Raw genomic sequence first — 12,431 nt, forward strand, 5'->3', positions numbered from 1 at the left:
AGGATCAAGTGAGTAGAAGAGAACAGTGGCTGTTAACCATTGCTGTACATATCTTTCTGGAAGGCCAGTTTGGTATAGTTGTTAAGATATCAGCCTAGAAACAGAGACTTGAGACTGGCTGACTTTGGGCCAATCATACCTTCTCAACCTAGGAAGGAGATAATGGTAAAATATTTCCAAAATCTTGCCAAGAAAATGAGGGACTTATCAAAGCTGTCACCAGGAGTCAAGACTGACTTGAAGGTGTGCACATACACACATCTTTGTAGCCCTTTGAATAGCTGAAATGCTCTCATCCTAGGAGAAAGTCGTATGAATGCATATGTGCCTATATACAAAAGAAAACACTAGTAGAAATTTATTTATTTATTTATTAATCAAATTTCTATACCGCCCTACTCCCGAAGGACTCAGGGCGGTGAACAGCCAAGATAAAATACAGATAATACAAATATTAAAAAATCCCTTAAAATTATTAAATATTTTGGCCGAAACACAGATTAAAACACCAATTTATAAAATCACGAATTAAAAATTTAAAAGAGGAGAGTTAGGCCAGGCCAGCCTGCTGAAATAAAAAAGTTTTGAGAGCACGACGAAACGTGCGCAGGTCCAGGATCCTCCGTATCTCTGGGGGGAGCTCGTTCCAGATGGTAGGTGCCGCCAAAGAGAAGGCTCTCCCCCTGGGGGCCACCAATCGACACTGTTTGGCCGACGGCACCCTGAGAAGCCCCTCTCTATGGGAGCGTACTGGTCGGTGAGAGGCTATTGGTAGCAGAAGGCGGTCTCGTAAATACCCCGGTCCGATGCCATGGAGCGTTCTAAAGGTGGTAACCAAAACGTTGAAGCGCACCCGGAAGACCACCGGGAGCCAGTGCAGCTCGCGCAGGAGGGGGGTCACATCGGAGCGCCACGTCACTCCCATAACCACCCGCGCGGCTGCATTCTGGACCAGCTGGAGCCTCCGGGTGCTCCTCAAGGGGAGCCCCATGTAGAGAGCATTGCAGTAGTCCAGGCGGGAAGTAACGAGAGCGTGAGTGACCCTATTTAACGAGTCCCGATCCAGAAAGGGACGCAACTGGCAAATCAGGCGGACCGGATAAAAAGTTCCCCTGGCCACGGCCGTCATGTGCTCTTCCAAAGACAGCCGTGAGTCCAGGAGGACACCCAAGTTGCGAACCCTCTCCGTGGGGGCCAATGACTCACCCCCAATAGTCAGTGATGGCACCAGCTGACTATATTGGGATGTTGGAAACCACAGCCACTCGGTCTTGGATGGGTTGAGCCTGAGTCTGTTTCTCCCCATCCAGATCCGCACGGCCTCCAGGCACCGGGACATCACTTCAAGGGCATCATTGGGGTGGTCCTGGGTGGAGATGTACAGCTGAGTGTCGTCAGCGTACTGATGGTACTTCACCCCGAAACCACGGATGATCTCACCCAGCGGCTTCACATAAATGTTGAACAGAAGGGGCGAGAGGACCGACCCTTGTGGCACCCCACATACAAGGGGCCTCGGGGTCGACCTCTGCCCCCCTGTCAACACAGACTGCGACCGGTCAGAGAGAAAGGAGGAGAAACACCGTAGGACGGTGCCCCCCACCCCTAACTCCTCTAGCTGGTGCAGCATGATACCATGGTCGATGGTATCAAAAGCCGCTGAGAGGTCTAATAGGACTAGGACAGAGGAACAACCCCTGTCCCGAGCCCTCCAGAGATCATCAATCAACGCGACCAATGCCGTTTCCGTGCTGTACCCAGGCCTGAAGCCCGACTGGAACGGATCCAGATACGACGATTCATCCAGGTTCTGGGGGAGCTGTCGCGCTACCACACTCTCAACAACCTTCGCAACGAAGCGAAGGTTGGAGACTGGACAATAATTTGCCAACACTGCCGGGTTCAGGGAAGGCTTCTTGAGGAGAGGCCTTACCACCGCCTCTTTCAAGGTGGCAGGGAAGACTTTCAGCCTTTGGACTGTTTTAAAGCAGATTTAAACTAGTATAGAAGAATATAATATATGGTTCTCCGCATATAGTTGGAATGGGTGCATAATTTCTCATTTTTCAGTAGGAGATTGTTCTATATTTAAAATTCCTTTTATATATGCCTGTTTTAGCTAAGACTTTGGTTTAATAGTTATCAAACATGCCTTGAATTTTTGAAATACATCACCATACAATTCTTTCTTGGAGGCATTCGTCTTTCTGAAGTCTTATAACCATAGCATTTATTTTTAAATCATTTTTAGAGACAAAAAGTACCTTTCCTTTTACTAAATCACAATCTAATACAACTTAAGACATTCATTTCTAGAGGTTACAGATTTAGCATCACACATCATTTACACATTCAACTCACTGACACATTTCTACATCAAGGTTTGTAAAATAATTTCTGTCTGAATCATGTGCAAGTAAAAAGGAGGTGTGCTATTAACGTCAAATAGCACCTGCACCTTCAGCATCTTCCTCCTTTTATACTCTTATACATTTGTATACATGTATGCACTTACACAGTATCCTTTGTTCAGTATTTTCTTAACTTCTGTGTCACTTTCCAGAGGTCAAAACAAGGAATTTATACTAATGCTCTTAAATTTAAATCTTTCTGGCTTTGAGTTCTACTGATAAAATAGCACTAGAAACTGTGGTTAAAGTTAGGGTTAAGTAGGAGGTTGCTTTCTGTCAAATTACCTTTCTGTCTTTTCAGAGAAATATTTCATTGGCCAAATCCTTTATAAATCCTTTTCCATCTACATTTTCTATCTTTGATTCACTAATACATGAGCCAAATTAAACTGTCCCTCTCACAATTCATCTGCTTCTAAACTGTGATACTGGGCTCACTACAGTGTTCAGAGGAAAGAAAAGACTCTCAGCTAAAAATTTAAAGCACAGATGGCACAGAAGTGCTCTTGGGAATAATGTCTATCAAAGCGATATTGCAAGTTTGAATAAAATATGCTTTTGTTTCCACAGCAGCAAATCCTTTGCTGTGTTCTACTGACCGATTTCACTGTAGGAACGGCCTGTGCATTGATAAAAGCTTTATGTGCGACAATCAAAATAACTGCCAGGACAACAGCGATGAAGAAAGCTGTGGAAACTCTCATGGTAAGTATGAAATTGAAAACATGGTTTTCACACTGGGTTGCCTGTTCTTAATTAACATTGTGCCATAGGTGGGGGAGGGGGGAGGGGTTTGGCCTTTACTGAAACTGTAAAGTCTTTTTTATTATACAAGTAGCATCAAGAAGTTTCTGAACAGGGGAGTCTTGTATATCTTTGCATTATTTTTAATTTAATTTCTAAAGTGGGTGTATCCAGCTCACAGCCACATGCAGCCCCACAAGATCATAAACTTTTAACATTATATGATTTATATACATTAACTATACTATATATATTTATATGTGGCCCAAGAAAATTCCTCTTGTACCCTAGGCAAGTCAAAAGGTTGGAAACCCATGTTATAAGTATGGGGTGATTGCTTTGCAGAGAAAAGACAAGTTTATATAATTTTTGGTTATGATTGTTACATTTTGGGGTCAGTGGGTTTTATACATCCCTTTTTAAAAGTAAAATATACTTTTTGAAAACGGTAACAACTGTAGCTGTTAAGGACTACAAGATTGAGGTTAAGATGAACGGCCTATAAATTTTATAAATAAATAAAAGGACATTCTTCTTATCCTAGTAATACTTAAAGGAATAATAGAATACCTTGTTTTGTAGAAGTAATATAGTGTTAGTGCTGGATATGTTTTTTGTAGCATTTTAACAGTTTCCTAAGTGTTACACATAGGGAGTTTACAAAATGTTCCAGTTTCAAACAACAATTTCAAGTATGCCAGAGTTGGTGAGCATTCATGGTTATAGAAATTGTTAGCTCAGAAATGTTATGTGATTGGAAAATGCCTGGAATACAACTGTATAGTTGTATCAGCAATAGGCCAATCATATTGAGAAAGAAATGAGAAAAAGGAAAGTGATGGATTTGGAAGGAGAGGACAAGATGCAGTCTTATTAATTTTTCACACACGCATACAGAAATGCCCAGATTTATATGGATTCTTCTCTATCATTCTGAAAAATAACTGCTGCCTATCTTTTATTGCAGATAGAAATTTCTGGGTATTTTAGAACAATCTTGTAACAAGAGAGTTTTTAATTTAATAAAGGTCTAGTTTAAGATCTTGAACTTGATGGCCTAGAATTTTGCTTTTATGTATCACAGGATTTTAAAAAGTCTCTAAGTTCTAGCTAGTCTAGCTTTTTTCCAGTTGGAATATACAGTGACAGTGATATAACATCCATGTATATAAATCATATGATTATAGGTTGATACACAAAGGTTGATACAGTAAGAAGGAAACTTATTCCAGAACTCACTAAATAACTAAATAAATATATCATGCTGACAAGCTATTGAAATCTTAATAGCAATAGCACTTAGACTTATATACTGCTTGATAGTGCTTTACAGCCCTCTCTAAGCAGTTTACCAAGTCACCATATTGCCCCCAACAATCTGGGTCCTCATTTTACCAACCTCAGAAGAAAGAAAGGCTGAGTCAAGCTTGAGTCAGTCAGGATTGAACTGCTAGCAGTGAGCAGTGCATTAGCTTGCAACACTGCATTCTAACCACTGTGCCACTTATATCCTTTATTAAGAATAAAGGATATAAGGATAAAGGAATAAAGGATAAATTAAATAATAACAACTTCTATCCCAAGCCCTTTATTTATTTAGGCTGCCCGATATGTGATGCTAGATGGTATACACCCGTGATGGCGAACCTATGGCACGCGTGCCACAGGTGCCACGCATAGCCATATCAGTGGGCATGCGAGCTCAGCTCAGCCAGCTGATTTTCGGGCCTTCTGGGCCCACCAGAAGTAGGGAAACAGGCTGTTTCCTGCCTCCGGAGGGCCTCAGGGGGTGGTGGGGGTGGCCCATTTTTTGCTGTCCCCAGCCTCCAGAGTCTCTCTAGGAGTCTGGGGAGGCAAAAATGGTCCTCTGGGGACTGCTCTGGAGCCAGGTCAGAGAGAAAAACGGGCCTACTGGGCCATCGCATGCCAGGAGCAGGGTGAGCGGGGGTGGTGGGCGCGTGCGCATGTGCGGGGCAGGACGCGTAGTATTATGGGTGTGGGCACATGCGTGCACAACCCCCCCATGCCCCCTCCTCTTGGCACACGATGGCAAAAAGGTTAGCCATCACTGGTATATACTATTAAAACAATTAAATATACAGACAAAAGAACAACAGGCACTGAGATAAAATCTTCCAACAATATCTAACAAGAACCATTTTAATCATAAGGGGTCCAATTGCCAACACCAAGCCTGGGCAATGAGCCATGTTTTAAGGAGCTCTTAAATAAGGTCATGGTGGGGACAAATCAATCATCAATTTCTGGGATGATGTTGTTCCAGAAACCGGTTGCTGCAACAAAAAAGGCATATTTCTTAGGTCCCATCAGATAACACTGTTTAATGGATGGGACCTGGAGCATGTTGACTGCCGGATGACAGAATGGAGAGAAACTATAGAAGACAGATGTCTGACAGTGCAATTGCTTTGCTTACATTTTTAAGTAGTTTTCAATATAGTAATCAGTACTAAATGTAGAAAAACTATTATAGCCTTGCAAAGATAATTTTATGAGTATTTTGAAAATCCCCCCCCCCCCCCATTCCTCCCAGCATAGATAATGGAGCGAATACAAGAATTTGTTGTAAAAATGAAACATTCAATTAGTGTAGGTATTTAGGTTTCTATTTGTGGTTTGTACCATTGTATTTTGACTAAATTACGATTAGATTTTCTAGGAATTATTAGCAATAAATGGCTTAAAAATCAGTGAGATGCTATGGAAAGACTAGTTTCTGTCTCCATGGAGTCTTTCAGTTATTGCTACTTTGCTGCAAGAATATACTAATGACAGTTACTTGAATTGATACAATTTCAATGTCACTTTTCTCATTTTTACTTTTCTCTAATATATTAACAATGTCCTTTCTAATCTCTTCTATCATTCTGCCTAAAACAAAATATTCTTTTCAGAAGAATATATCACAGCTCGGAACTCTACCAGAAGTAGATGTTATATTGCCTTTTATTAATAATGCATATTTTTATTACTTTTGGACATACAATATTTAGATAATAACATTCCAAAAAGCCCCTCTGTTATATCCTACAGATGATTTTGTTTAGAAAGAGTCCTTATAGTTGGTGTCATATTTGGGAGATAAGTTAAACTATTATACATTTCTATTTTTCACTTCCTTTTTTACAAATCCGGTTTTAGCTTTAAAATATTTTTCATTCCACATCTCTCTTGGGATTCTCTTTGTCTTCCCAAGAATCCCACACTATGCTTTCAAACTGTTTCCTTAATCTTATCATGAATTCTATAGGTACATCCTGATTTCTTGGGTATTTGCCAAATATAGATTATTTTAAAATCTGCTTTCAAATAAACACTATTACAAGATGCTATTTTAACTTTTTATGGTGGGATTCTATATGTATATGTTTCTTAAAAGCTCTTCATTCTTTTGGCTACTGTAAATTTAATTTAATTTTATTGTTGGCTTGTATGTTCCTTTACTGACTGATGCTTGCAGTCTGCTGAAGCATGATAATATCTCAATAAAGCTGTTATTGGTATAAGGGTAGCATTGTTGATCTTCAAGCCTCATTAATTATTGGTTTACATGTTCTGTTTCTATGCATTTTCCTCTTGATTAGCTTTTTATTCTTCTACTCAATTTTTTTTTCTCAAATTTGGTTGGGCTATTAACCCCATTCTACTAAGACTGCTACTCTAATCTCCATTGTCAATCTTCTGTTTATAACAAAGTTTCAATTCCGTAAGGTAGAAAGATATAAATGATCCATTAAAAGATATACAGTACGATGGCATTTGAACCAGTAGTTGTCTGGGCTCCTGTTAATAGAAAAAAAAAAAATCAGATAAGGCTTTGTAAAGAGCCACCAAATGATGTGCATGTTATTTGCTTAGGTAAATTGTTCTGCTTTCATTTCCAATCCGGTTTACAAATGTACTAGAACTTTTATATCTCTGACATCATCATTGTGCTTTGCATCTTAAATATTTTTTCCTCCTATGACTTATGGGTTTGTTGTTTGTGACCATGCTCTTGTACTTAATGCTTGATCATAACAGAGATGAAATAAAAAATCATATTGATTGTTTAAAGCCTTTTTTTATCCTAAACCTTGGCCATCAAATACCAATTCCTTCCCTCCTTCCCTTGCTACTGCCCATCTTATTCTTTATCAAAATATAATAACATAATGGATAAAGGCCCTCTAATGGATTAATAATTACTAAGAAATTGGAAGCAAAAAATAGAAAAAATCAGCAGAAACAATTCAAAGGATAAGACTGGCTTATAGTCTATTTTCATCCTCACTGAGGAATACCAATCAGAGTATTTTCTTTGGAATATCTTTTCTACTTGGACAAATGTAAAGGTAGTCCTCACTTAATGACTAGTTGTAGTTATAGTGGACTCTCCAAAAAATAAATTATGACCCTATTCCATTGTTCTGATGGTGGCTTGGCTTTAGCTTTATGGCTAGTTGCAGTGTTCCCCAGTCACATGACTGCAATTTACAATGTATTTTGTTGATTTCTGGCAACAAAACACGCATAGGAGAAAATGAATTTGCTTAATGACCACTGTGTTCACTTAACAACCACCATTTTTGCTTTATGATTGCTGCAAAAAAAGTCATAAAATTGGGTCAGTCATGATTTACAATGGAAATTCTGGATTCCATTAAGGTTGTAATTTGAAGGCTACCATAGGTTGCGTAGAGATTTTCTTTCATATTGCCACTTATCTGAAATATTGAAGTGCACAGATCTAAATTATATGCAAAAGTCACTTAAAGCAGGATAATTCAAATATTTTATTGTTCCTTCACATTAAAAGAGAGGCATAGTGGCTCAGTGGCTTAATAGATGCCAGAGAAGGTCTATGGTCCAGCAGTTTGAGTCCTACCATCACATGACAGAGTGAGCTCCTGTCACTTGCCTCAGTTCATGCCAAGCTAGCAGTTCAACAGCATGTAAAAATGCAAGTAGATAAATAGGCATCACTTCAGTGGGAAGGTTCCGTGTTGTGCCGTACACTCTGTGCTGCGATGTGATGTTGTGCTGGCCACATGACCGTAGAATCATTTTCAGACAGTGCTGGCATTGCAGAGACACCTTTACCTTTTTACATATTAAAAAACAGAATTTTAGGTCTTTGATATGCTATATTTTAAATTAGGATTCAGTTTGGATCTGATCCCAAAGCTTAAATCCAGGACAGACCTATGCACATTCAATATGACACAGTGACTTTTAAAGTTGTAGTACTTTCTGAATTTGAATTCAGAATAAGACTGTGATACTCTATTAGCAGATGGCAATAACAGGAATCCTTTGTCCTTGGCATTGCACACTAATTTAATAAGAACAGAAAAGCAACCACTTGTACTGGTTTGACAAATAATAAACCAAAACAGTGTGAATTTGATGTGAAAATTAGCAAGACCTGGTTGAGACTGTCATTTGGGGAAATATTAAAATATTAGTGCTCCTTTTTTAGTTCAAATAATACTAGTCTATTAACTTAGCAAAGTTGCTCAAATGAATTTTGTTAGGCAGAATATAAAAAACCAGAATCAGAATCTATCTGATATAAATATTTATCTGAATAAAGTAGACTATATGAATGGATGCTAAACTTTGAAGATCATCCCTTTTAAATTTTGTGTGTGTTTGTGTGTATAAATTTCATATAATCATCAATAAAACAGAATTGTTGGTTTAATCTTTAAAACAACAGTGTTTATTATGTTTTAAAATCATAAAAGTTTCCAAAGCAGCCATCCTCTGATCCAGTTAAAAACTTATATCTCAATGTACAACAAGCTGCTTTTGGTAAAGTATATTCTTTTTATTCATTTTCAAAAGCATTGCGCTGAGCCACGGTAGCGCAATGGTTAGAGTGCAGTACTGCAGGCTATTTCTGCTGATCACTGGCTGACAGCAGTTTGGCAGTTCAGATCTCATCAGGCTCAAGCTTGACTCAGCCTTCCAACATTCCGAGGTCGGTAAAATGAGGACCCAGATTGTTGGGGGCAATATGCTGGCTCTGTAAACCGCTTAAAGAGGGCTGTAAAGTACTGAGAAGTGGTATATAAGTCTAAGTGCTATTGCTATTGCTATTGTTATTGCTATTGAGTAGGAGTACTTCCCCCTTCCCTATTTCAAAATAAAGATTAATAATAATAATAAATAATAATAATTTTATTTCTATACCGCCTTTCTCCCGAAGGACTCAGGGCGGTGTACAGCCAATTTAAAAACACAAGATTATTGCAAATAATCAGTTTCTCAATGCAAGAAGAATCAAATTTTAGATACTCGTCCACTATTATCCAAGTACATCTTGAGTGCCTTCAGTGCTGGAAATACAATAGAGTTCTAATTGCATTTAGAGCCAAGCACTTGCTAACATTTTAGAAGTGCCAGATTATAGTTCTTCAGTTTTATCTATAAGCATAAATTTACAATATAATTTTCATTTCAGTGTAAAACTGAGTTTAATAAATATTTCCAATGTATAATTGAAAATTAGGAAAATAAGAGCCCACATGCTTAGTTTCATTTTTCTAAACTGGACATAGGTTGTAGCACATTTTGCCTTCCACTAAGCCTATGTACATTAAGTACTTTACAATAGGCCAATTTAAGTCTTTTTACATTCAGAAGGTTGCTTGGACTGATTCCTCTTAACCCAATTCTGCTATTTCTCTTAATTATGTCTGGTCTTGGCTTATTATTTACATAGGATGTACACTAAAACTTGACTTGTAGTTGTTGTGTTTATCTTAATTCAAATCAATTTACATCTTTAACTTAATAGTTAAAAACAGACAAAATAAAAAAAACAAGAAAATGCTTAAGACAGACACAAATTAAATGACACCAAATGCTTAATTAAAGCAAGTATGTGATTGTGCATATTTTACTAGCAATAAATAGCATAGTTATAGCATCTGGTGCCCAGAAGCAGTTTCTAAAAAATTTTGTCAGCTGGAAGTAATTTCTCCTATAACTTATTATCTTGCCTGTTCTTCTTCACTATACCACAATAAAACATTTGTATTTTAAGTGAATTAATTGTTTTTAGGGACATTGCCTCAAAATGTGAAACAGATAAAATTCTGGGAGGCACTTAAATAGCACATTTGATGACTTAGTAATTAAAAAACATTCAATAGACCATTATACAACTATTTTACAGTTTGAGCATTTATAGAGATACATGCTATTGTGTATCAGCTTTCAGAAATTGTCTACTCCTGCTCAATTTTAAAGCTTTGTTACAAGATTCAGATGCAACTATTTTCAATCACAAGATGGGTGACCATTGATTATATTAAATCAATATAATTAATAAATAAGCAAACTTTTGAATTAAGAAATGAACATGTTGTTCATTTATGGTGTCCTTTGTTATATCTCAGCTTAGTCTCCCAAGAGACGGATTCTTTTCTTAGGTTTTATAATTATCTGCTTGGTCAAGAAGTTAAAAGAAAGTGCCGATTTGTTTCCAGAGATGACCTGAATACCCAAATGGGGTTATCACTTCTGTTGGATTCTGTTCTGTTCATTCTTAGGAAGCTGCTCATCTTTGTGCCCAAATAGCATTTCTTATATAAGATAGGAAAATTGGGCATTCTACCATGTCATATAATTTTATTTCACATGACCAACAAAATATATAAAATGCTTTAGATGTTGACCACTTTTCCAAAATCCCTTCAACTATATATATAATTGACTGTATATATTGTGTGATATATATATTTCCCAAGTATATCATTGTGAGATTTTTCAAATTTATGAAAATTATTTTAGGGCTCTTGATAAATATATGTCATTATGTATTATTATGTATCATTACATAATGGTGCCCCCACATGTCCTGAACTATTTATTACTGTTGTCAAATCTGCATTATATCTATTGTGACCCTGTCTTTGATTTCTTTTTTGGATCCTTAGAATTGCTATATGCAATTTAATGCATTTTAAACAAAATTATATAAAGTAGAATTGAATGCCTTAAGTGATATTATTAATAGAAAATAAAAATAATTTGCTCCTACATATATTATTCCTTTCACTGAAGTACATAGTATATATATTTTTATTATGCCTAATTCATCCTCAGGTGCTTTCAATCTTTTTAAAAGAAAGCTATATTTACACATATACTTATTCGGAAAGAATTAAGACAGATTTCCTTTGAAGAAAGTAAGTTTTGTGGCCTGAATCAAGATGCAATTGGCAAAGACCCATACCACAGAACTAGCTACTGTAGCTACCAGATTGTTATTCCATAGAGAACAAAATTGAATGAGCTATTTGTTCTTTATATAAGAGAACCTTTTAAAATAGCATGCTGAGAGGTAAAGTCATCCACGTAGGGTTGTAAGTTCAGACTTTTCATTGCACCAGATTCAACACCAAATAAAACCCAAGAGGATTTTAATCCATGTTAATGTATTACACTAATTTGTGCTAATGCAGTTCTGGTCATCATGTGCTGATAGTGATGAATAGCTGTTGGCTTCCTATGGTTGTTTCACTGAGTCTAGCAACTTATTTATTAGGACAAATCTTGTTTCATAACATTTTTTTCAATTTACTTTGTTAAAAGAAAGAAGAAAATAAATTATCTTGGAAACACAATTAAAATCCAATTAAATTCTATTATGTTTGGGGAAGTGGAGAGCAATGACTTTGCAAGGAAAATTCTGCGAAGTAGAATACTAGGCTGCCCATCTTGTTGGGAAGAAAAGAGAGTTACAGGCCTGGTAGATCTGGTTGGGGAACTAGGACTGCAAACCCATAACTACAAGACAGCAGCCTATAGCACTTACTAGGAAATAAAATTTAAACATAAGATCTTCATACAGCTTCATTTTATTAACTTTGCGGAAGCATGATAAGAAACATTGAGAAGAAAAAAATTTTTTTTAAATTTTTGAAGCAAATTATAGAAACTGGTATGGGAATATTTATCTGATCCCAGAAACCAACTGGATTCTAGGCAACATACAGAATTTACATATTAAAACATGGTACAAAATCGGAATTATAATAGTTACTAAGAATAAGAAACTAACAAACTGTGACTTTGTTTACAATTAATCCCCAAAGGCTCTACAGAAGAAGGGCATTTTCATCTGTTTCTGGAAGGCTGTGAGAGTGGGGCCATCCATAGTTCAGAAATTAAGCAATTCCAGAGAAGGAGAGCTACTACAGAGGCCATCCCACCTTCTCAGTGAACCACCTGGTAGTAGGGGGCCTTTACCAGGGGTGGGTT

General features: G+C 37.2%; 1 protein-coding gene across 2 annotated transcripts in view; it reads left to right on the plus strand.

The window, feature by feature from the left end:
- LDLRAD3 (low density lipoprotein receptor class A domain containing 3) overlaps positions 1-12,431 on the plus strand; it is a 167,210-nt gene that overhangs the window by 99,560 nt on the left and 55,219 nt on the right. For both annotated transcript variants that reach the window (XM_070931209.1, XM_070931210.1), the window contains exon 4: positions 2,982-3,116. In XM_070931209.1, coding sequence (XP_070787310.1) covers positions 2,982-3,116 — 135 coding nt within the window. The remainder of the gene's footprint in view (positions 1-2,981; positions 3,117-12,431) is intronic.

Source organism: Pituophis catenifer, unplaced genomic scaffold (assembly GCF_029215685.1).
Source record: "Pituophis catenifer annectens isolate HBS135680 unplaced genomic scaffold, rPitCat1.0.hap2 SCAF_1, whole genome shotgun sequence".
NCBI lineage: Eukaryota > Metazoa > Chordata > Lepidosauria > Squamata > Colubridae > Pituophis > Pituophis catenifer.